Source organism: Pipistrellus hanaki (assembly GCF_964339955.1).
Source record: "Pipistrellus hanaki genome assembly, chromosome: 16".
NCBI classification, from domain to species: Eukaryota; Metazoa; Chordata; class Mammalia; order Chiroptera; family Vespertilionidae; genus Pipistrellus; species Pipistrellus hanaki.
This window is the reverse complement of record NC_140518.1, coordinates 2516867-2539939: the sequence shown is the minus strand read 5'-3', so window position 1 is coordinate 2539939 and position 23073 is coordinate 2516867. Positions and strand designations below refer to the sequence as shown.

The 23073-nt window shown below is 64.7% G+C and overlaps 3 protein-coding genes across 4 annotated transcripts; all 3 read right to left on the bottom strand.

Moving 5' to 3' along the window:
• Positions 1–1953: 1953 nt before the first annotated feature.
• TRIM47 (tripartite motif containing 47) lies at positions 1954–6462 on the bottom strand. The gene is made up of 6 exons (XM_084862222.1): positions 5736–6462; positions 4625–4720; positions 3772–4002; positions 3425–3623; positions 2960–3034; positions 1954–2766 (listed from the first exon to the last, which is right to left on the bottom strand). Exons 1-6 carry the CDS (start codon positions 6405–6407, stop codon positions 2138–2140), a joined length of 1902 nt encoding a protein of 633 aa, XP_084718348.1. The 5' UTR covers positions 6408–6462; the 3' UTR covers positions 1954–2137.
• A 4925-nt stretch (positions 6463–11387) lies between these two features.
• On the bottom strand, positions 11388–16626 carry TRIM65 (tripartite motif containing 65). Of its 2 annotated transcripts, XM_084862203.1 has the most exons (6): positions 16077–16612; positions 15271–15366; positions 14854–15087; positions 14597–14771; positions 14423–14488; positions 11388–13984 (listed from the first exon to the last, which is right to left on the bottom strand). In XM_084862203.1, exons 1-6 carry the CDS (start codon positions 16503–16505, stop codon positions 13410–13412), a joined length of 1575 nt encoding a protein of 524 aa, XP_084718329.1. In that variant the 5' UTR covers positions 16506–16612; the 3' UTR covers positions 11388–13409. The 2 variants fall into 2 exon arrangements, with proteins under 2 accessions (XP_084718329.1, XP_084718330.1); XM_084862204.1 differs by lacking the exon at positions 14423–14488 and having other exon boundaries at positions 16077–16626.
• Positions 16627–17280: 654 nt separating this feature from the next.
• Positions 17281–22920, bottom strand: MRPL38 (mitochondrial ribosomal protein L38). The gene is made up of 9 exons (XM_084861621.1): positions 22785–22920; positions 22483–22662; positions 20550–20684; positions 20265–20473; positions 20041–20113; positions 19900–19945; positions 18843–19001; positions 18276–18412; positions 17281–18102 (listed from the first exon to the last, which is right to left on the bottom strand). The coding sequence occupies exons 1-9, from the start codon at positions 22849–22851 to the stop codon at positions 17966–17968; spliced, it is 1143 nt and encodes a 380-aa protein (XP_084717747.1). The 5' UTR covers positions 22852–22920; the 3' UTR covers positions 17281–17965.
• Positions 22921–23073: the final 153 nt, after the last annotated feature.

The window sequence follows — 23073 nt, the reverse complement described above, 5'->3', positions numbered from 1 at the left end:
TGGGCAGCTCCACCAGGGGCTCTGGTGGCCATGGCAACCAGGCCCGGCCCAGGGCAGCTCTCATACAGGCTACTGCAACGCTGGGAAAGAGTCATGCTTGTGCACGTGTGTGCATGCCTGTGCTCAGACATTTCTAAGCAAGGATACACCTACACGTGGAGCATGGAGCACGCGTGTGGGACCGGGGAGCCACGGGAATGGTGGAGAGAGAAGGTTTGGACTACATGGGGTGTCTGACTTTCCTTCTTACAGCTCCTCTTCTCTCCAAGCAATCTTCAGTAAAATCTATCTAATTCAAGTGTTGGCGGGTGGTGGGGGTCTAGCCCTCCCCCACTGCCCCTTCCCAGCTGCCACCTGCCCCACCTCGGGCACCTCTTCACTCCTGGTCTTCTCAGAACAGTTTGAAAAGTTCAACTGGGTTCAGACACACAGATACAGACGTACACTCAGGCGGACAGGCAGACATCCACACTCATACATGGCACACGCATGCCTAGATACACAGACACACGGGTACACAGAGAAACACAGAGACTCCCACACGCCATCCCGCCAGCTCTAGCATGATCCCAGAGTTAGAGGAAGGGCAGGCTTGCGGACACCCCAGCATGGGGGCCACCCCGAAACCTGGGCCACACCCACCCGCCCGCCTCGTGCCCGCTGTGCGGCCTGGGTGCCCGCCCGGCGCTGGGCCGTGCCCCACATGGGTGTTGGGAGCTAGAATCACTGGGAATGGCAGGGATGCCGGCTGCAGCCCTGACAAGTCGGACTGGAATTCCACCAGGAAGCCCGGCGCCCGGGAGGGGGCGATGACACAGAGCAGGGGTGGCGGGGGTGTGGGGGGGGGTGTGGGGGGTGCTGAAAGGTGGGAGGCCCGCAGGTGAGCGGACACTAGGAAGCCCCACGGGTCCACCTCGTGGGGCCACGGAGCCGCCTCCCTCCTGGGCCCCAGCGCCTGGTGAGCTGGGGCCTGGCTGCCTAGGGAACCGTGTTTTGAACCCAAAACACAGGAGCATGGAGGGCCCGCCCAGAAAAACAACATCCTGGCTGCGGGCTGAGGCAGGAGGGACTATTTTTAGCCGCCGAGGCAGCCAGGGCAGGACTTGTATGGCCTTGCTGTCTGGCTGCATAACTCTCCCATTGTCCCCTCTGACCTGGGCCGGGTGCGGCGGCCTCCATGTGCCCTGGCCCTTCCTGCTGGGGTTCCCTGGGGCGCCCCTGGGCCGCAAAGACCGAGGGAGGGCAGCTGGCCTGCAAACACTCCCCGGCAGCCTCAGGGAGCAGGATTGGGGCACCCAGGCCACGATGGGGATTTGGGGGCAGCAGGGGGCACGGGGCCTTCCAGGCAGAGCAGTGGAGGCCCTGCTGAGGTTGGGGGCACGGGTCTCCCCAGCCTGGAGGCCGAGCACTGTCCCAGCGGCCCCGCGGGGCGCAGGAGGCGAGGCAGAGTCCAGGGGACACAGGTCCCCTCACTGGACATGTCCTGGGCTCCAGCCACCCTCTCCTGGGCTGAGAGGGTGTGTGAGTGAAAGCAGCCCGGGTCTCCAGCCTTCTTGCCCGCGCCCAGGAGCCGTGCCCTGTTCTCGGGGGCGGGGTGCTGTCTGCCTTTAGTCCTGGCCACAAACGCCACCGGCAGGTCCAGAGCGAGGCCGTGGCACTCAGGATGAGAAGAGCCGGTGCGAGCCAGGCCGGCATAGCAAACCCGCGGGCAGCCAGGACGACCGTGGGCTGGCCCCCCCGGGAGAGGCCGGCTCTAGCCGCCCCCGTCCGGACCCAGGGAGTAGGGCTGCCCCAAAGGGCAGGCACCCCACTGCAGCCCCCTCTTTGGGCTCCCTCCCCCCCCCCTTCCCTCCCTCCAACAGGAATCCTGGGACCAGGGACTCTGTTCCCCTCTCCTGCCTTTCAAGACCGGCTCTTGGAAGATGAGAAATTCTTGGCGGGTGGAGAGCACGGAGGAGTCACTCATTCAACAGATGTTTATTGGGCACCTACTATGTGCCAGGCACCGTCCGGCGGGGGGGTCTGGGAGGCACTGGGAGGGTCTGGGAGGCGGGAGGCCGGTGTCCTTTCGGAAACGAGGCTGCGGAGGGCAGTGGGAGGCGTGCACGCCAGGAGCCGGGCGGCGGTGAGCCCGCCATCACCTCCTCTTCAGCACCGAGATGCAGGACTTCTTGAGGGGCCCGATCTGCAGGTGGGCGTCCACACTCTCCAGGAAGAAGGCGGGCTTCAGCGGCTTCCGGAAGAGCTGGTGGAAGTATCTGTTCACGACGTCCTGGAACTGGTCGCCGAGGGGGCCGCTGCAGCCCCGGGCGGCCTTCAGCCGCCCCAGAAGGCCCACCTTGCCGTCGCGCACGGCGTAGAAGGCCAGGGCCCGGTCGGCATACTCCAGGCACACCCCGACGGTGGGCGAGAAGGCGTGGGGCAGGGGCGCCTCCCACCCGCAGAACCAGATGGAGAAGCGGCTGCCGTTCCACTGCAGGCAGCAGGACTGGGCGTTGCGGCCCAGCCGGCCGCGGTCGTAGGGCTCTTGCGGGGAGAAGCCCTCGGCCACGACCCCCACGCTGACCCAGCCCTCGATGATCTCCACCTCCCAGTAGTAGGTGCCCCGGTCCAGGGCACCCTCGCCCAGCACCTGCTCGCAGTGCCTGAAGCGGGTGGCCGACTCGGGGTAGCTGATGGGACACAGCACCCGCTTCACGCCTTTCGTGCCGAACAGCTGCAGGAACTTGTCCGCCGTGTCGCTGTCCAGGTCCACGATGTAGGCGACTGCTCCCCGGGCGGGAGAGAGGGAGGCGGGGGGCTCAGGGGCAAGGCCAGAGAGCACCCCCTCCCCTAGGCGCCCACCCCCCCCTTTGCAGCCAGCGCTACTCAGCCCTGCCGGAGAGCCCCCCGTGAGCTGGCCCAGTGCACCCCGCGGACCAGGGCGGGGTCCAGGGCCGGCCGAGCCCGGTGAACTCACACTTGAGAAAGTAGTCCCGGGACGCCTCGCTGTCCGGGTGGCTGCTGCTGTCTGGGTCCTGGGACTCATCATCGGCTGCAGAGACCGGGGGGGGGGGGGGGGGGGTTGGTGGTGAAGCGGGGGTGTCCTGCCAGCAACCCGGGACCGGGCTGCTCCCCAATTTGCCCCTTCCAGAGCCGTGACCCCAATCCCCTCTTCCCCCCATTCCTCCCAGCAAGCCGAGCCTCCTGGGACGGGCACACCGCCCAAGCAGGGTGCCCCGTGTTCACACCGCTGCCCCCCTGGCCCCCGGGCCCCCGCCCCCTGCAGTGACAGGGCCCGTCCTGTGGGCCACGGCCGACGCGGCTGGCTGGCCATTCGGGTCCCGCCCAGCACAGGCAGTTTCCATCCTCTGCCCCCGGTGGGCGCCGGGCCGGGGCTGGGAGGAGGCCCGGGGGAAGGTGAGTCACACGGAGGGGCACCCACCTTCTGGGCGCGGCTTGTGCGGCGCGTCCTCGTCACCGCTCAGCCCCCGCAGCTGGCCCCGCTGGCTGGCGCAGGCCGCGGCCAGCGCCTCGCGCACCGCCTGCACCGCCTGCGAGGACTTGGTGAAGCCGAGCTCCCCGGGGGGGCCGGGCGCGGGGCCGCTCCCCTCCTCCAGCGCCAGCCGCAGCGCCAGCAGCTCCTGTGCCACACACGTGCCCATGAGGCCCTGCCCTGCGCGCCGCAGTGCCTCCCGCCGGGGTGAGACAGCCCTGGGAGCTGGCACGGCCCGCCGGCCTGGGCACCCGCCCCTTCTCCTCTGCCCCCGCCCCCTGGTCCCGGGGCGCCACCTGCAGGAAGCTCACGGCGTCGGCCTCGGGCACCTGGCCCAGGCTGTGGCGGGCCCGGCTCAGCCTGCCGCGCTGCTCCTCCTGCCGCCGGAGGTCGCCCTGGCAGCGGCTCAGCATGGCGGCCTCCCCCTCCTCGATGAAGCCCAGCACCTCCTTCTGGAACTCCTGCAGGGTGGCCGCCGCCTCGGCGAACAGCTGGCTCACCCTCGCCCGCTCGGCCGCGGCTGCGCTCTGCAGGGACAGCGGGAGCGGCCGGGGGGCCAGAACGTCACTGCTGGCCCCGTCCTTCCAGACCCCCCTCTCCCGCCCAGCCTCTGGCCGACACGGGGGCCCGCCCTGGGCACAGGCCGCCCGGGAGGAGACCGGACCACGCTGCGAGCTCACAGCGCCGGGGCCTCCTGCAGGCGGGGTCGGGGTCGGGGTCGGGGTCGGGGACGGGGTCGGGGTCGGGGACGGGGTCGGGGTCGGGGTCGGGGTCGGGGTCGGGGTCGGGGACGGGGACGGGGTCGGGGACGGGGTCGGGGTTGGGGACGGGGTCGGGGACGGGGTCGGGGTCGGGGTCGGGGTCGGGGTGGGGGTCGGGGTCGGGGACGGGATCGGGGTGGGGGTCGGGGTCGGGGTCGGGGACGGGGTCGGGGACGGGGTCGGGGTCGGGGTCGGGGTCGGGGTCAAGGTGGGGGTCGGGGTCGGGGACGGGGACGGGGTCGGGGTCGGGGTCGGGGTCGGGGACGGGGTCGGGGTCGGGGTCGGGGACGGGGTCGGGGTGGGGGTCGGGGTCGGGGACGGGGTCGGGGTCGGGGTCGGGGTCGGGGACGGGGTCGGGGTCGGGGTCGGGGTCGGGGTCGGGGCTGACCTTGACGAGGGCCACCGTCCGCCGGGCCTGGGTGATGCCGGCGTCCAGCTCACCCATGCGCTCCTCCGCGGCGCTCAACACCTTGGGCTGCTCGGCCTGCGGGCGGCAGCTTCGTGAGCGCGGAGCTGGCAGCGGCCACAGCCTGCCCCGGGGCCCCGGGCCTCGCCCCCGGCCAGGACGGGGCGGCGTGGCGGTGGTATGGGGGCAGCGTTGGGACCGGAGTGGCCGTGACGCCCCACAGTATGCCGGAGGGCGGCGTGTCGGCCGTGGTTCTCGGTCTTTTTAATGCGCGACCCTTTAATCCAGCTCCTTATGGGGTCACCACCACGTGAGGGGCTGGATTAAAGGTCGAGGCGTTAGGAAGGCTGAGAACCACGGGCCAGGGGCTGTCTGCCTCCCTCTGACCAGGGTGAGCAAGCCCACGGCCAGCCGAGGTCCTCAATGTCACATTCGTTTGAGAACTTCCTTCCGTGGAGAGGAGGCAGAGAATGGAGGGCGGAGGGACCACACGAGAGGCCATTCAGCTGTCCTGGGAACCCCTGTCCCCACTCCAGGCCTTGAAAACCGGGACCCCAGGCAAGTCCCCTGGGTCTTATGAGTCACGGCGGCTCCAGCTGGAGACACGGAAAATCCCGAGGCCAAAGTGCCAAGACCGGGCAGGAGGCCAAGGGAAACTGGGGGCGGAGGCAGCGGGAAGGCCCGCGCACATGGTCCCACCAGGGCCCCGGCGGCGGGACAGAGCGCGCTGTGTGCCATCGGGCTCCGCCCGGGGTCTGGCCACACCCGTCTACCGCTGCCCGGGAGCCAGCGGCCCCGGAGCCGCAGGGCCTAATCCAGGTCCCTCCGGCCTTGGACCCCCACGGGCCCCGCCTGGGCGTCAGGCCCCCTGCCCACCCTCCGCGTCCTTTCCCCGTTCCCACTGGGTGCCCCCCCCAGCCCAGCCCATCGCGGGCGGAATGTCCCGCAGCCACGGAAGGGGCAGCGAGGCCCCTCATCTCCCAGGGGAACACGGACAGAATGAGGAGGATGGGGTGGGTGGGGAGGGTGGGGGAAGCAAGGGGGAACCCAGCACCCCCGGCCCCCGCCCGCCCGCCCCGTCCCAGGGGCCCACCTCCTGCAGCGCGCGCTCCTGCTCCAGCGGCACCAGCTCGTGGCCGCGGTGCTCCTGGGCGCAGGCCTCGCACAGGCAGCGGCGCTCGGCGCGGCAGAAGCGCTCCAGCGGCCGCAGGTGGCGCGGGCACAGGCTGGCCTCCAGCCGGCGCAGCGGCGGCACCAGGCGGTGTCCGCGCAGCGCGGGGCTGCGCTCGTGCGGGCCCAGGTGCGCGGGGCAGAAGGAGGCGAGGCAGGCGAGGCAGGAGCGCGCGGCCGGCAGGGCGGCGCCCTCGGGGCACGCGTCGCAGGGCACGGGCTCGGCGCCCGCCGCCCAGGGCTCGGGCGCGCAGGGCGCGGACGGCTCGGGGCCGCCGGGCGGCGCGCTGGGGGCCGCGGGCGCGGGCTCGGGCGCCGGGGCGGAGGCCGGGCCGGGCCCCGGGCCCGCGCCCTGGCGGAGCTGCAGCAGCTCGGACAGCGTGTGGTTCTTGCGGAGCCTCAGGCCGTCGGGGAAGGGCTCCTGGCACAGCGGGCAGCGCGCCGCGCCCCCGGGGCCGCCCGCGCCGCCGGTGCCGCGCTGCGGCCAGAGCGCGCCCAGGCAGCCCAGGCAGAAGTTGTGGCCGCAGGGCAGCGTCACCGGCTCCCGCAGCGGCTCCAGGCAGATGGGGCAGCCGAAGGGCCCGCCGCCGTCCATGGCTCCGGGCCGCCGCGCCGCCCGCGCCGCTCCCGCCGGGGAGGGACCGGGCCGCTCCGCCCGGGGCCGCCCCTGGGTCCGCCCCCGGGCCCGCCCCGCCCCGCCCCGCCCCGCCCCGCCCCGCCAGCTCGGACCGCCCCCCGCGCCGGCCCCGGGCCCTGACACCCGCCCCCTCTGACTGCGGGGCCTTCGAGGGCTCCTGGGCGATGGATCCTCCTGGGCCCGGGTCCGAGGGGCGGCGCTGCTGCCAGGTGTGAGAGAGAGAGAGAGGGCCGAGGGCAGCACCCTGGAAGGAAGCTGGGAAGGAGGTCACCCTCCATGTCCCTGCAAGCCGCCCCCAGTTGGGCAGCGGCAGGGTTCAGCCAGCACCTTTGACCTCCAGCCCAGCCCCCTTCTCTGCGCTGTTAGCTCAGCTCCGAGCTGCTGACGCAGAGGAAAAACGGCTGACGTGCGCGTGTTTGTGCCCTTTAGCGACTCCATTTACACCCCCCCCCATCCCCCTAAGGGGAACTTGGGGCGTCTCTAACCCTGAAACGGGAAGTGAATGTCTTTTTCCCAGGCCCTGTTTGAGGAATTCGGTTCTGGTCCTTGGACACGCCTGGGCGCCTGTGGTGTGCCTGGGGCTGGGGGTCCCCGAGGGGAGGCATTTGCTAAGACTCATCTCACTATGCATTTAAAATAACTTACTGTACGTAATAAATGATTGTATGTAATGCTTTTGTTTTTTAATATATATTTTAAAAATATATTTTGTTGGTTCCAGAGAGGAAAGGAGAGGGGGAGAGAGAGATGGAAACATGGTTGATAAGAGAATCATTGACTGGCTGTCTCCTGCACGACCCCCACTGGGGATACAGCCTAAAACCGGGTATGTGCCCAGACTGGGGAATCGAACCTGACCTGGTTCATCCGCCGGTGCTCCCCCGCTGAGCCACGTCGCCGGCTGTGTGCTTCTTTAACTGTTAAGAAGATGCCAACTTCTCTGTCACCATGGCAACATGCTCTGAAACTGCCTGCAATTTCTGTTGGTGCCAAGTCACCGGAGTTGCTGGTAGCTTTGTGGTGTGTGCTCTCCATTCACAACAGAGAGAGATGCTTGGTCGGCTAGAGGACCAGGAAAACAGCCAGACTCTCCCCGCAAGACCCCGGGTGCGAATGTGTGCTTTGGAAATACGCCATGGAGAGCCTCCCGGAATCTCCCTTCCCGGTGGGGGTGGGGGGCGGTTTGTGGAGGGAAAGAAAGCTACGATCGAGGAAACATTGCCAGAGAGGTGCCCTCCACTCCCGCTGGGGGATTGACGACGAAGGCGGGAATCAGGGAGGCCCTCCTGGAGGAAGTGACATTGGAGCTGGGCGTGGGCAGACTGGCGGCTAGCACCAGGGCGGGAAGAGATGTTCCGGGCGGAAGGACAGCGAGGGAGCGGCCTGGGCGGGCCGGAGGGTAAATGAGTTCCAGACGCCGGTTTCCACAGGAGCCCTTGATCCTGAAGGTCCGTTGTTTGCCAAGACCAGGAGCGGCTCAGAGGCTGAGGCGGGGCGCCACCCGGCTCCCGGGCTGGCGGGGACCACAGGCCTGCTGATTCCGGAGGGGGAAGGGGTGCCTTTCGGGATGGGGGAGTCAGGGGGCGGTCCCAGCTGGCCCTCTGCCTCCTCCCCCACAGCCTGTTCAGGGAGATCTGCTCTCCCAGGAAGGCACAGTTGTTTGCCCAGGATGGTCATTCCTTCTCAGTGAGCTGGCTCTGAGGGGAGAGGGGAGCCGGCGCTTGGAGCTCGGCGGGAGCACGCTCCTGCCTGCCTCTCCGTCCCTCCCCTTACAAGGACTGCCAGAGGCGTGGGAAGTGGAATTCCCACAGGTCGCACAGCTAGTCCTGCAGAGGAGGAAGAATTTAAACCCGGAAGGTGCAGGCTGAAAATAACCCTGAGCCCGATCGATACGCCTGTCTGGTTGCAGGATTGCTTAAGAAATAAATAAAGCTGCCGGGACCGGTTTGGCTCAGTGGTAGAGCGTCGGCCTGCAGACTGAAAGGTCCCGGGTTCGATTCCGGTCAAGGGCATGTACCTTGGTTGCGAGCACCTCCCCAGTGGCGGGGTGTGCAAGAGGCAGCTGATCGATGATTCTCTCTCATTGATGTTTCTAACTCTCTATCCCTCTCTCCTCCTCTCTGTGAAAAATCAATAAAATTTATAAAAAAAAGAAAAAAAAGAAAAAAAGAAATAAATAAAGCTGCCGAAACCGGTTTGGCTCCGTGGTAGAGCCTCGGTCTGCGGACTGAAGGGTCCCAGGTTCAATTCCGGTCAGGGGCATGTACATTGGTTTCGGGCACATCCCCGATGGGGGGTGTGCAGTAGGCGGCTGGTCGGTGTTTCTCTCTCATCGACGTTTCTAGCTCTCTGTCTCTCTCCTTTCCTCTGTGAAAAATCAATAAAATATATTGGAAAAAAAAGAAATAAATAAAGCTCTCACTGATTTGGCTCAGTGGACAGAGCGTCAGCCTATGGACTGAAGGGTCCCGGGTTCAATTCCGGTCAAGGGCATGTACCATGGTTGCGGGCACATCCCCAGAAGGGGGTGTGCAGGAGGCAGCTAATTAATGTTTCTCTCTCATCAACGTTTCTTTTTCTTTTTCTTTTTCTTTTTCTTAAATCGAAGCTTGTCTTTTTTTTTTTTTTTAATGTATTTTATTTATTTTACACAGAGAGGAATTGAGAGGGACAGAGAGCTAGAAACATCGATGAGAGAGAAACACCAACCAGCCGTCTCTTGCACACCCCCATCAGGGACGTGCCCGCAACCAAAGTACATGCCCTTGACCGGAATCGAACCCGGGACCTTTCAGTCCACAGGCTGACGCTCTGTCCACTGAGCCAAACCGGTCCCGGCCGTTTCTTTTCTTTCTTTAAAAAAAAAAAAAAAAATATATATATATATATATATATATATATATATATATATATATATATATATATGATTTTTCACAGAGAGGAAGGGAAAGGGATAGAGAGCTAGAAATATCGATGAGAGAGAAACATCGACCAGCTGCCTCCTGCACACCCCCCACCGGGGATGTGCCCGCAACCAATGTACATGCCCTTGACCGGAATCGAATCTGGGATCCTTCAGTTCGCAGACTGACGTTCTGTCCACTGAGCCAAACTGGCTTCGGCTCATCCACGTTTCTAACTCACTATTCCTCTCCCTTCCTCTCTGCAAAAAATCAATAAAATATATTAAAAATAAATAAACAAAAGTGGACCAGAAGCAAAAATGAACAAGCAGAAGCACCCCAGCCAAGGCGAGGCATGAACACGCCAGCCTCGCTCTGCTTGTTTCTTTGCAAGAAACTGAAATGGGACCCAAGCCTTTTGAAGAAGTTTTTTTTGTTTAATATATTTTATTGATTTTTAACAGAGAGGAAGGAAGAGGGATAGAGAGCTAGAAACGTCGATGAGAGAGAAACATCGACCAGCTGCCTCTTGCACACCCCCTACTGGGGATGTGCCCGCAACCAATGTACATGCCCCTGACCGGAATCGAACCCGGGACCTTTCAGTCCGCAGACCGATGCTCTACCACTGAGCCAAACCGGTTTCGGCTTGGAGAAGTTTCAAACAACAGTATGTGTTTACTTCAAATAATAGACTTAGAGTACCTAAAAGGTAAACGGTTTCGTGTAACGAAGCTTAGGATAATAAAAGCTGGCAGTCCTGTGCCCGCATACCCCAGATTCTTGCTCCCACAGCCAGCCAGTTTCTGTCAGCAGTTACCTCCACTCTCAAGTATGCCCTCGAGAGCGGTGAGCCTGTCTGTGTGGGTGCTGGATTCCTGGAGATTTACGTTCTCATTCACTTGCCTTTCATGTCGAAGTCCATTGTTTGGATCCCAGACCTTCCTTTCCTTTCACTGATTTACTTCTTTGCTTTTGACAAGTCCTCTGGGGGCTTCCTGAGACTGGGTGGGGAAGTGCCTGCGAGGGTCTTTGTTCAGGCCTCAGCCTTGATTGACAGTTTGGCTGGGTATGGGATTCTAGAATGGAAGTCCTTTCCTCTCCGAATCTCGAAGGCCTGGCTCCATTGTCTCCAGCTCCCAGTCCCCCGAGTTGGAGCCGCGTTTCCTACGATTGCTGTGCTGCTCCCTTCCTTCCCATCCGCCTGGGGAGAGCCGCCTCCTCTCCACCCCTCACCTCTCTGACCTCCAGCCCAACTCCCTCCATCTCCACTAGCCCCTTAAGCCCCTAAAGATTTACTTTTCAGTTTTGTTGTTGTTGATGTTTTGTTGTTAATCCTTACTTGAGGATATTTTTCCATGGATTTTTAGGGGGAGTGGAAGAGGGGGGGAAAGACAGAGAGAAACATCGACGAGAGAAACACATCCGCTGGTTGCCTCCTGCATGAGCCCCAGCCACCAGGGCCAGGGCTGGGGAGGAGCCTGCAGCCAGGTGCTTGCCCTGGGCCGGAATCGAAGCTGGGACCCTTTGGTCCGCAGGCTGAGCCAAACCGGCTAGGGCTACTTTTCAGTTCTTTAATTCAAACTTTTTATTATTATTTTGTATTCGTTTCAGGTGGCAATCATATACTTTACAAAGTGTCCCCCCTATAATTCCAGGACCCACCTGGCACTATACTTAGCTATCTCCATACTAGTAGACCAGTCACTGTGCACCTGTCACTCTCTGCAGGGCCTGGCCGCTCGGTGCCCGCGGCCCAGAGGCTCTCTGCGGCCCGGAGGCCCATCTGCGGCCCGGAGGCCCATCTGCGGCCCGGAGGCCCATCTGCGGCCGGGCGCAGAACGGTGCCTCATCACCGGGACACGAAGCAAGCATTCAGCCAGTTCGCTCACGCTGCCGCCGCTCTCCGTGGCCGCCCCCCAGGACTGGGGTCTCCGGCGGGGCTGAGAACTGGGCACCGCCATCTTGTGGCTGTGGCCGCCACCATCTTTGTGATGGAGTGACAGTTAATTTGCCTATTACCCTTTTATGAGACAGGATTGACAGCATCTCCTGGGCTGTACGGGTCTGTCTTGTAAAACCTCTCCTGCCCCTCCCGTCCTTGGTCTGCCTGTGTCCCTCCTCCCGATTCTGCCGCCCAGACGCCCAGGCCTGTGAGCCAGGGGCAGGAGTGCTGGAAACACCCACGCTGGTCAGATGTGACTCCCCAACGCCCCTGCTTCGTCCCCCTCTCTGCCATTTCTCCGCCCCCGCCAGGGAGACCGAGCGGGAGCTCTCCGAGGGGCTTGCACGCTCGTCCCCACCCCCAGGGGAGCGCGGCTGGTTCCCGCCGCAGAAGGGGCAGGAGCACCTCGTCACGTGGCAAAAAGGCTCAGTCAGGACCCAGAACACTCCCACCGAGCGGCATGGGGAGGACCGACACCCCCTGAGACAGCACATTCACAGGCTAAAGGGCCCCGGAGCCGAAAGGGGGCCAGTCTTCCTCGTGCTGACCCTGTCAGAGTGTGGGCTCAGCCGGCCGGACACGGTGGGGGCCCTCGGACGAGGAGGGATGGGGGGAAGCTGTACCCTGGGGTAGCCAGCAGCGACGGCCGCGTGGCCAGCCCAGTCCTGCCTCCTCCCCACGGGGGACGGCTGTTCAGTGAGGTCCCGGGGCCTCCGGCTCCTCTGTCAGGCTGCCAGGGTGAGATGCCCCCCCACACCGGGTCCCCCCAAGTTTGGGGAACTCCCCGCACCGCAGGAATCTGACTGGGGCTCCTTGCCCAGGCTGTGCCAATCAGAGGCCGGGCACTGGCCTTGACCAGAGAGCCACACAGCTGAGGAGCAAGGCCGGCAGACGAGATTTGCACCGTGGCAGTGACCGAGGCCAGGCGTCCGTGTGGGAGGGCGACACACGGCCAGCAGATACATAGTCTGTACGTTTGGGGGCGTCTGCATGGGTCATCCTTCAGAAAGATTTATTTTCAGGAGAGAAGCACTGGTTTGCTCTCCCACATGTCGATGGGTTCATTCCGCGGTGTGCCTGACCGGAGAGCGAACCCACAGCCTGGGCATACTGGGACGACGCCCTGCCTGCTCAGAAACACTCCCCACGGTGATGTCTTCCTGAGCCCAAATCCAGGAGCTTGAATGTCCCCTAGTGGGTCCATAAAACCCCCATAGCCATGAGAACGACTGTTCATAGGGTCATCGTCCAGGACACGATTTATAACGTAAAAAACGCTTACATTCAATAAAAATGGATAAAACACAGCTGTGTATGGAGTGGCAGCCACAGGATGTGCAAAATAAAAGAGGTTAGAATATAGCAAAAGGGTAAGGAGAGCCCGGGCTGATTTGGCTAGGTGGCTAGAGCACCGGTCTGCGGACTGAAGGGTCCCGGGTTCGATTCGGGTCAAGGGCATATGCCTGGTTGTGGGCTTGATCCCCAGTGTGGGGGAAGGGCGTGCAGGAGGCAGTTGATCCATGATTCTCTCTCATTGTTGATGTTTCTATCTCTCTCTCCCTCTCCCTTCCTCTCTGAGTCAATAAAAACATATTTAAAAAAATGTTAAGGGAAAAAGAAAAGAGATAGAGGTAGGGGAGGAGGAGGTATAAACCACCTTTCTCTAGATTGTCTTTAGGAATAGTCTGCAGTCCCTCCCCACACCCCGAAGCTCCCCCGGCCAGTCTGGGGGGTGGGGGGAGGTGGGCTGGAGACGAGGGTGCCCTCTTTTGCCGCGGTCTGTGGCGTGTTCCCCGCTGCCCGGGCCGTCCTGTAGGACCAGGGTCCCAGGGCCTGCCCTTGCCTCTGACACCCACGTGGCCCCTGGAACCGGGCTCTGCCTGGGGCAGGGGCCTCCCGTGTCACTCCATTCCTAGTCTCTGTCCCTTTCAGAGAGGCCGGGGAAGCTAACTCCAGTGTGGGGGTCCCTCCACCCGTACAAGGGGCCCAGCCTCACCCTGAGCCGGTCCGCTGGCCAGCAGCCGGCCCCACGATGGCTGTGGCCTCAGGCACCCAGGCCAGGGGCGAGGGCGGCTCCCGGGACTCAGGCCAGAGGTCCGCCCTGCGCCCTCCTCAGCGGAGCCCCGAGGCCTCTCCCGGGAGCCCCGGGGGGAGCCGGGCCTCAGGCCGGTGGCACAGGGTCAGCGTCCGCCCCTCCATGAGCCAGAAGACGGGGCGGAGGGGCTGGGTGAAGACGGCGTGGAAGGTGTGCAGGGGCTGGGTCTCGGGCTCCAGGCTGTAGAAGGTGAGGCAGCCAGCGGCCAGGTCCAAGTCCACGCCCAGCAGCGGCCCTGGCACCGCCCGGAGGCGGAGGGCCTCCCCGTCGTGCCGGGCCTGGGCGTGGTCCTCCTCCACACACAGCCCCCAGGAGCCGGGCCCGTGGCCGATGTTGTCGGTGAGGGACTCCAGCCTGCGCCGCGCCAGGCCCGGGTAGGCCACGCCCAGCGTCACCAGGTGGCCGGACGTGAGCACCTCCCAGTAGTGCCGCCCGGACCCGAAGCTCTGGGCGCACTGCACCTGCCAGAGCTCGAAGCTGCCGGGCCTGGCCGGGCCCCGGGGCTCCCGCCGGTGCTCCACCTGTCGGCCGTGCCGAGACAGGTGAAGGTGGCGGTTGGCGCTCTCCGGGTCGAAGGTCAGGTTGCGGTAACCTGTTGGGGAGGGATGGAACGGAGGTGAGCGGGCAGGGTGCCTGTGCGTGTCCACCCCTGGGCGCTCCGTCCCGGCGGTGGCCTCTGAGGCAGAACCGGCCTCAGCCTCGTTTCCCAGATGTGGAGACTGAGGCCCAGGGAGGGGACTGATTGACAGCAGGGCGAGGAGCAGGACCGATCCAGCTCTGAGCGCCTAGGACCGCCTCAAACACTGCACGGCTCCGCGCCTAAGAGGTGTGCCTCCCGCGAAGGGTGCCGGGGGTGAGGCCAGACCAGGGAAGGGCATGGACGGGGCAGTCATAGCACGTGACACACACACACACACACACACACACACGTGTACACACACATGTGCTCACGGTGCATATGCACACACCCGTATCCACAATGCACTCACGCGCACACACAGGTGCACACACATGTGCTGGGCCTCCTTACTCTGCCAGAGTTTCCTCCTCAGCGGACACACGGGGCTTGGGACCAATGCCAGGGCGCCTGGGGTCTCTAGGGGGCAAAGCAGTGTTAGGGGGGAGGGGGAGGGGGCTCACAGGGGCTGGGCCCTGATTCCACTCCCACCCTCGGGGGGAGGGAGAGATGCGGGGTCAGCCTTACCCGGGGGACCCGAGTCAGCCGCCTCGGCTGGGGCCCCGCGGGGGTCCCCACTGTCCAGCAGGAGGCCACAGAGCTGGCTCAGAAGTCCCTTCAGGCCGTCCAGCTGCTGGTCGGCATCCCACTGCGGAGGGGTCAGCGGCCCGAGAGGCCCCGGGGGCGCCAGGAGCTGTGACGCCTGAGCCCGGGGCAGCTGCGGTGAGCTGGGAGCAAGGGGCAGGCGCCCCGGCCCCTCGGCCCGCCGCCCGCCGCCCCGGTACCTGCAGGAAGGTTCGGTCGTCCGGCTGCTCCAGGAGGTCCCGCGCCCTGCGGCCAAAGGCGGCCGCGGCCTCCAGGTGGCCCCGCAGCCGCCGCTCCTCCGCCTGGGCCTGCGCCAGGGCCTGCGCGCTGGCCGCCTCGATGCCCCGCAGCGCCCGGGTCTGCCGCAGCTCCAGCGCCTGCAGCAGGCTGCCGAACTTGGCAGAGACCACGGAAGCCAGGGTGCGGGCCGAGCTCTGGGTGGGCACAGAGGAGCCTGAGGGGTGCGGATATGGGGAGACGGGGTCCCCGGAGCCTCTCTCCCCCCGTCAGCCCCTCGCCGTCTGATGCCAGGAGGCATTTTCGAGGTGGCTCAGACCTGCCGCCCAGGGGCCCAGGGAGAGCACAGGAAGCGGGGGGCGGGACAGGCAGGCCGCTACCTGGATCTGGCGGCTCCGCCGCTGCAGCTCCTGGAGCTGGCTCTGGGCCTGGGTGGCCTGCTGCCCGGTGACCTCCAGCACGGCTCTCAGCTGGGCCTGTGTGCCCACCGGGGCCAGGGGCGGGGGACAAGAGGGGCAGCATTGGCTGTGAAGTGCCCCCTCCTCGAGCCGCCCCGGCGAGGCTGACCAGGGGCACGAGGGGAGGAGGGCACGCCTGTGTGGCGGTGCCCCCTGCGGCCCCTCAGGACAGAAACGTAAGGGAGAACGCCTGCCACCAGGATTTGCGTCCCGGCACCTGGCCAAGCACCTGTCTGGCGTCCTCTCCTCCAGCCACACACCCAGGTGAGGGTGGTGTTGTCCCCACTTCCGGACGAGGAAGTGGTGAGAGAGGCTGACAGGGTGGCCAGCGCCATCCGATCTCCCTGAGTCCAGGCCCGAGCAGGAAGTGGGTCATCTGACTCCCCCAGAGCACCCCCAGCAGCCCTCCTTCCCTTCCCTCCTTCTGGCAAACCCCCCTCCCCTGGCACACCGCCTGTCCCCGTCCCTCCCTGTTGCTGTCATCCACTGGCCCCTGCCAACCCTCACGCTCAGTGCCCATCTCTGTGCCACCAGCATTCTCACCCAGGCCTGCTCCCTGAGACCTGGGCCACCTCCTGACCTCTGCTCTGGCTCCTGACCGCCTCACCCGCACAGCCCTTAGCCTCACCCCCAACCCCTCCCGGGCTTGTCCCCAGCTCGGGCATCTATTCGGAGCGCCTGGTTTCTGACCACCAGCTGCGCACAGAGCAGGGGCCACCGGGCATCACCTCGCGCTCCCGGCGCTCAGCGTCCAGCAGCGCCCTCTCGTGGAGGCGGCAGTCGCCGACGGTGCAGGCGCTGCACACGCAGCGGCCCTCGGTGCGGCAGAAGAGCTCCAGCGGCCGCCCGTGCTGCGGGCAGCGCTCGGGGCCGGGGCCGGGGCCGGGGCCGGGGCCGGGGCCGGGGCCGGGGCCGGGGGCCGGAGGCTCGGCACGCACCGCCTCCACCACGCCGCTCAGGGCCACGTTGCGGCGCAGCTCGGCGCCCGCGGGGCAGGGCTCCCGGCACTCGGGGCACGCGGGGCTGCCCTCGTGGGAGCGCCACCAGTCCCGGATGCAGGCCTCGCAGAAGTTGTGGCCGCAGTTCAGCGTCACCGGGTCCCGGTAGAGCTCCAGGCAGACGGAGCAGGTCAGCTTCTCCTGCAGCCGCTGGGCCATGGCGGCGGCGGGGGCGGGGTCAGCCCCCCGGGAGGCCGCGCCTTTTAAAGGGACCGAAGCCGCGGGTGCGGCGGGGCGGAGCGAGGGCCCGCCTGGGGAGAAGAGGGGACCCAACGCCACCCCGCCCACTCGCGCCCTGCGCCTCCGCCATGGCCTCCCATTCAGTCCGCGTCCAGAGCCGCCCGCCTGCCTCCTGCCACCCGGGCTGGGAGGTGGGGTCAGCTCTCTCTGGTCTCACCCTGGGACCTCCTTCCCGCTTTTAGACCTCAGCAGGGCAGCTCAGCAGAAGGGGGTCCAGTCCCAGCCTCCAGAGACCAGAGCCCCAAGGGGCCTCCTCCTGCAGAGGGCCTCACCTGGAAATGAGCCGCCAGCTGACCTCCGGCTTCAGCGTTACCGGACGGAGCCAGCCGGAGGCCTGGCAGGGAGAGCACTTTTCCCCGAGCCCAGCTCCAGGCATTTGCCACACCAGGCGTCTCCCTTCTCCTGGCTCCGTATCCACATGAGGTGGGCCTGCTGGCCAATCAGACAGCCCAGCCCAGCATGTCCACCCCCCTCATGGAAACTGGAAACACGTAACTACACTTGGCACCCCCTCTGGGTGAGCCTGCTGCTGCTCTGGAGCCTCACGTTTCCAGAACTGTGGCTCCCGCAGCTGAGCAGAGGGCTTCGGATTGCACACCCACCTGCCCCGGGGCAGGGCGAGTCTGCCCAGGACCGGCTGGAGGAGGGTTAACTTCTGACCAAGCCGGCCCAATTTATTTATTCATTTTAAATATATTTTTATTGATTTCAAAGAGGAAGAGAAACATCCATGATGAGAAATAGTCATTTATCGGCTGCCTCCTGCACACTCCACTGGGGATCCAGCTCACAACCCGGGCGCATGTGCCTTGCCCGGGAATCGAACCCTGGTTCATAGGCTGATGCTCAACCACTGAGCCAGGCCACCCAAGACGTGGCTACTGGCACGGTTCGCTGCCCTCAGCGCAGCGCAGCACCATGTCTTGGGTTTAAGTATGTGGAGTCGCTCTTTCTGGAGAAGGCGCACAGCTCCTCTGCTTGGCTACAGGCGGTCTCCCTTTGGAGACAGACGCCCTAACCACCGGGGAGGGGGCGGGGCGTGAGCCTGAGGTCTCCGAGACCTGAGGGCCAGGCGCCGGCACCCCCGCCGGCCAGGGGCCCATGCTCCGTGGCAGACCTCTTCCCACAGGCCTGCTTTTCCTTCCACCGGGTCACAGGGTTACTTCCTGGGGTGGCAGGCAGCCCTCTTCCCGCCCTCAGAGCAATACACACCATGGGGTGGGGGGGACCTGGCTGCTCCTCGAACAGACCAGACCAGCTACAGCAGAAATCACCTTTATTCATACCCGCCCTGCCAGCAGAGGCGCCCGAGACAGGCCCCGAGCCTGGCACAGGGCCCCAGGCCCAGCCCGCGCTCTGAGGCGGTGCAGTCTGGCCACTCAGTAGATGCCATAGGTGGGTTCATGACTGTCCCTGTAGCGGTCCAGGTAGCGAAGGGGCTGTTTGTGGGGGAAGCGCTTCTGCTTGGGGTGGTAAGGGGGTGGCCGCACAAACTCGAACACGGGCTCCCGCATATCTGCAAGAAGAGCGAGGATGTGGATGTGGACTGCTGCCGGCCCGAACCCCCAGCTTGTCTCCAGGGTGGGCCTCGCCAGCCAGCCCAGCGGAGGACTGGGCGACTCCCCGAGACCAGGTCTGGGAAGGTCTGTGAGGGCGCGCCGGCCTCCGCCTCCTGCCCCACCGCCCTACCCAGAAGCTGGTGGAAGGTGCGGGTGACCGAGTCGTCCCAGCGGCACTGGAAGAAGGCCAGGCCGGCCGGAGTCATGGCTTCCTGGTGCTTCTTGTAGAAATCAAAGGTGCGGAAGGTCCGCTGGGCGAGCTGGTAGCTGCGCGATGGGAGAATGTGAGTGGGGAGGGACAGCAGGGCCCCACACCCCCTCTGCCCACAGGCAGCCCTGAGAGCCCGAGGGCTGCCCACACGACCACTGTCTGCGGCCCAATCTCGAGGGGAGAGGCGGGAGGACTGAGCACGGCTGGCGTTGCTGGGAAGCTGGCCTGATGGGGATGGGGAGAGGGACGCAGGACGGGTGGGGTGCGGGACAGGAAGTGGGGTGCGGGACGGGTGGGGTGCAGGACGGGGGTGGGGTGCGGGACAGGAAGTGGGGTGCGGGACGGGTGGGGTGCAGGACGGGGGTGGGGTGCGGGACAGGAAGTGGGGTGCGGGACGGGTGGGGTGCAGGACGGGGGTGGGGTGCGGGACAGGAAGTGGGGTGCGGGACGGGGGGTGGGGTGCAGGACGGGTGGGGTGTACGTTACCAGGGGGAGGGCCGAGTATCCTCCGAGAAGTCCATTGGCTTCTCCTGCTTGAAGAGCAGGAAGGCAAAGCGGTGGAAGCCAGAGCCCCGGGCAGGGAAGGGGGGCAGGTAGGGACACGCCTCCTGTCCCTCAGCCACCCTGCGGCCTGGGATGTTGGTGCTGGCGGGAGGGAAGGAGCTGTTAATCGCCATGGCGGAGGGAGGGAGCGTCTCCACCCAGCACTTCCTGGAGGCTGAGACACGCCCGCCCGCCCGCCCGCCGCCAGCCCGCCAGCTGGGCACAGAGCCGACAGGGACCTCTTCTGCGCAATCCAGCAGGAGCCGGAGCTCTGCGCACCCCTGGGGTGCGGGGGCGGGGGACTGGCTGCAGAGTGGATGAGAGCAAAGGCGAGCAGCCCGTTTGCTATGCCCTGGGGGAGTCGGGGGTCAGGGGGGCGGCCACAGCCGCTCTGGCTGGAGACCATGACACTGCTGAGCTGCTGCTTTCTCCGTTTCCGAGTGTCTGCCCAGCCTGGCACCGAATGGCCCCTGTACCCACCTAAGAGGCACCCCAGGGTCCTGCTGCCTCGGCTGGTCACTGCAGTTGAATGAACATGACAGAAACCAGCCTCCCAGCTAGTGGCCTCCATTACCCAGAAACCCCAAAGCTGTGGTCACCTGGTGCTGAGCCAAGGCCTCCAAGGAAGCGAAAGGCTGGCACCTGAGTGTGTCGCAGCCGCCAGAGGCCTCTCCCGGCCCCTCACTGGCCTGTCACAGAGCCCCCCGGAGGGGGGGGGGGCCGGGAGAGGCATCGCCCTAGGTTTACGGGTGAGGAGAGGCGTTCAGGGAGGCCAGAGGCCGTGGGAGCAACCAAGGCCCGCTGCCCGCTCTCTACCAGCCACTGGGTCATAAGGCCTCGCCCTCCCAGGAAGCAGGGGGAGGGCACCTCCAGGGGAGGGAGGTTAGCCCACAGTCCCATCATGAGTCCGCGATGGAGCCGAGACTGAAACCCAGGGGCAGCTCTTCCCAGGACGCCAGGGCCTCCCGCACGCCTGGGCCCCGGCCCGCCCCGTACTCACACCAGCCAGTGCAGGTACTCCGCATCCGGCTCCAGCAGGTGTCCATCTGCACACAAACAGACCCACCACTGAGGGCTCTCCACCTGGCCCCGCCCCCAGACCTCCGCCCAGGGCCCGGGCTCCTGTATCCTGGACACCTACCCAAGTTGGTGAGCAGCAGTGTCCACAGGGAGCCCTCGTCCGCCTCATAAGTCACCTCTGGGGCCTGGGCAGCCTGATGGGAGAGAAGGAGGGAGCTGTCACGCCCACAGGGACAGCCAAGCTGTCACAGACAGACGCTCTTGGAGAAGGGAGGACACGGCCCGGGGGGGGGGGGGTGGTGTGTCTGCACACACAGGGCAGGAAGGGGCACGGCCAGCAGGTACCTCCGTGGGCGTGACCTCGTTGCCGTGGTACACGGGCATCATGTCGTCCTCACCCACGGCGTAGGCCACGTGCAGGGCCACGCGGGGCACGAAGGTGGCGCCGTGGAACAGGTCTCGGTAGAGGCCATAGTACTCGGCCAGACGCTGCTTGTGGTAGGGCCCACAGGTCCTCTCCCACTCCGCCCGCACGGCCTCCAGCGGGACGCGCGCTGCGAAGGAAGGACGCCGGCTGGGGGCTGGGCCCGGGCGGGCGGACCCCGCAGGCCTCTCCCCCGGAGGGCGTACCTGTGCGGTGGCGGGCGGCCCGCTCCGCCTCCACGCTGGCCTTCAGCTCCCGCAGAACCTGCTTCCGCTCCAGCAGCTGCTGGGCCCGACACACCTTGGGTGGAGGCAGCCCGATGTCAATCTTGTCTCTGGGGTCTGGGGAGGAAAGGTGTGATGGAGGAGGTGGGATCCATTCTTGGCCAAGCCACCTGTCTCCGCCAGGTCCTCTCACTTGCCCAAGATCTGCTGCTAACGCTGCCCCTTTAATTCACAAAACTAAAACAGTGGTCGGCAAACTCATGAGCCAACAGAGCCAAATGCCAACAGTACAAAGATTGAAATTTCTTTTGAGAGCCAATTTTTTAAATTAAATTATCTGTGTACATATCTTACCATTGCGCCCCCCCCCCCCCCTATACATACCCTCCTTCCCCAGAGTTTTGTGTCCATTGGTTGTACTTATATGCATGCATACAAGTCCTTCGGTTGATCTATTATCTCCCCCTGAGAGCCAATTAAAAAAAAAAACTTCTTCTAACGCCACTTCTTCAAAATAGACTCGCCCAGGCCGTGATATTTTGTGGAAGAGCCACACTCAAGGGGCCAAAGAGCCGCATGTGGCTCGTGAGCCAAAGTTTGCCGACCACTGAACTAAAACACCGTGTAGCCTGTCTCTCAGACCTGAGCAGGGTCCAGTTGCTAAGCAAACTGATAAGCTTGAGATTGCATCTTCTAATCCCTAACCCTTCCACTGTCTGTCTGTCAGGGAACGAGGCACACGGCCTCCCAATTACAGCGGGATCCCCTTCCAGCCTGTCACTGCGGGGCTCGGACACACCTGGGTCCTCAGCAGAACAGCTGAAGCTAGAACTTAAAGAAGCATTCTCACACTTTAACAAATGAGCCGTACCAGTCACCGGGGAAATGTCTTAAAATTCAGATTTTGATTCTGCAGGTCAGAGTGGGAACTGAAACCACATTTCTTTTCTTCTTCTTCTTTTTTTCTTTTTTTAAATTCTCACCCGAGGACATGATTTTTATTGATTTTAGAGGAAAAGAGGAGGGGGGAGAGAGGGGAACATCAATCAGTTGCACCCTACTGGGGATCGAACCCAAAACCTGGGTGTTGCCTGACTAGGAATCGAACCCGTGACCTTTTGAGCAACACTGAGCCACACTGGCCAGGGCATGGCAGTGCATTTCTAAGGAGCTCCTAGGTAAGGTCTGTGCAGCTGGTCCCAGAACAGCTTTTTATCAAGGCCCTAGAGAACCTTTAACCCGACACCTTTCCCCATTCACATTAAACAGTAACAATCACGCACAGTAACAATTAAACAGTAACAACAGCACACTGCACCCTCAACACTGGCCCAGACAAGGTTGCCAAAGGATGCATTTGTAAGTTGCTCAAGGGCAGCCTTCCCCAGGCACCCAGTCCAGGGCTATTTCATTCAGCCAAGTATTGCACGCTGTGGGGGTGCAAGGATCCAAAGAGGGTTAAGACCGGCGGGACCCCTGTCCTTGGGGGACTCAATCTGGGAGAGCGGCAGCGGAGAGTACAGCGTGGGCAGGGGTACACACGGCGTATTTTAGGGGCACAGAGGGCGCTCCGACTCGCAACGGGGTGGGGGAGGGGGTGGTCAAAGATGTTAGGAGTAGAAATAGCTAAGGGCGAGGTGACCAGACGTCCCGCTTTTTAACAACGTGTCCCGCGGCGTTGTTTTTTTTTTTTTTTTAAATCGGGACTTTTTAAAAACGCCGCGAGACACATTGTTCCAAAGCGGGACTGTCCCGCCAGAAGCGGGACGTCCGGTCGCCTTAGCTGAGGGGGGACTCTAATGGGGGAGGGGTTTTCAAGCAGGGGCCCCACAGGTGTGGAGAGCCTGGGGGACACAAACACCGCCGCCGCGGGTGCAGGCGGCCCCCGGCTGGGCCCGCACCCGCAGCCCCGCACCTGGCTCCGCCACGAAGTGCTCCCGGTAGGTCCGCCACCAGCGCGGGGCGCGCGCCTCCTGCTCCGCGCGGCGCCGGTAGCGGGCGAAGCTGCGGTACTTCTCCAGCCGCTCCAGGCTGCTCACGTCGATGTCCTCGTTGGGCATCGGCCCCAGCGGCGGGGCCCGGCGGCTCCGCGCGGCTGCGGGAAGGGAGCGGCGGCTCAGCCGGCGGCGGCCCCAAGGAGGGCGGGCGCGCGCTGGCTCGAGCCCCGGGTTCGGGCTGCAGGGGACCTGCGGGAGCCCCACCCCTCAGACCGCTCACCCGAGGTGCTGAAGCACCGCCACCGCCGGCCGGCGCCCAGCGCCGCCTGCCACAAGGGCGCCGCCATCTTCCCTCAGGTCGGCTCCGCCCCCGCCCCCAGAAGCCTACGAAGGCGGCTGCGACGGCGCCTGTGCGCCCGGAGGCCCCGCCCCGCCCAGGCCAGGCCCCGCCCCGGACCCAGGAGCCCCGCCCCCGCCAGGGCCCAGGTTCCTCTTTGCCGGGGAGAGCCGGAGGTCCTTTCCTTCCCGCTAGAGGCGCCAGAGGCGTGAGGGCCCGGGGATCCCCGGTC

What these genes read in the sequence shown, in the direction of transcription:
- TRIM65 (XM_084862203.1), bottom strand. Translation starts at nt 16,505, where the DNA reads ATGGCCCAGCGGCTGCAGGAGAAGCTGACCTGCTCCGTCTGCCTGGAG. An exon ending in CTGAGCGCCGGGAGCGCGAG is followed by an intron (nt 15,367 to 16,076) that starts GTGATGCCCGGT and finishes GTGGGCACACAG; the next exon opens with GCCCAGCTGAGAGCCGTGCT. An exon ending in GGCGGAGCCGCCAGATCCAG is followed by an intron (nt 15,088 to 15,270) that starts GTAGCGGCCTGC and finishes GTGCCCACCCAG; the next exon opens with AGCTCGGCCCGCACCCTGGC.
- TRIM47 (XM_084862222.1), bottom strand. Translation starts at nt 6,407, where the DNA reads ATGGACGGCGGCGGGCCCTTCGGCTGCCCCATCTGCCTGGAGCCGCTG. An exon ending in AGGAGCGCGCGCTGCAGGAG is followed by an intron (nt 4,721 to 5,735) that starts GTGGGCCCCTGG and finishes TGCCGCCCGCAG; the next exon opens with GCCGAGCAGCCCAAGGTGTT. An exon ending in GGACGGTGGCCCTCGTCAAG is followed by an intron (nt 4,003 to 4,624) that starts GTCAGCCCCGAC and finishes CTGTCCCTGCAG; the next exon opens with AGCGCAGCCGCGGCCGAGCG.
- MRPL38 (XM_084861621.1), bottom strand. Translation starts at nt 22,851, where the DNA reads ATGGCGGCGCCCTTGTGGCAGGCGGCGCTGGGCGCCGGCCGGCGGTGG. An exon ending in GCACTTCGTGGCGGAGCCAG is followed by an intron (nt 20,685 to 22,482) that starts GTGCGGGGCTGC and finishes TTTCCTCCCCAG; the next exon opens with ACCCCAGAGACAAGATTGAC. An exon ending in ACGAGGTCACGCCCACGGAG is followed by an intron (nt 20,114 to 20,264) that starts GTACCTGCTGGC and finishes CTCTCCCATCAG; the next exon opens with GCTGCCCAGGCCCCAGAGGT.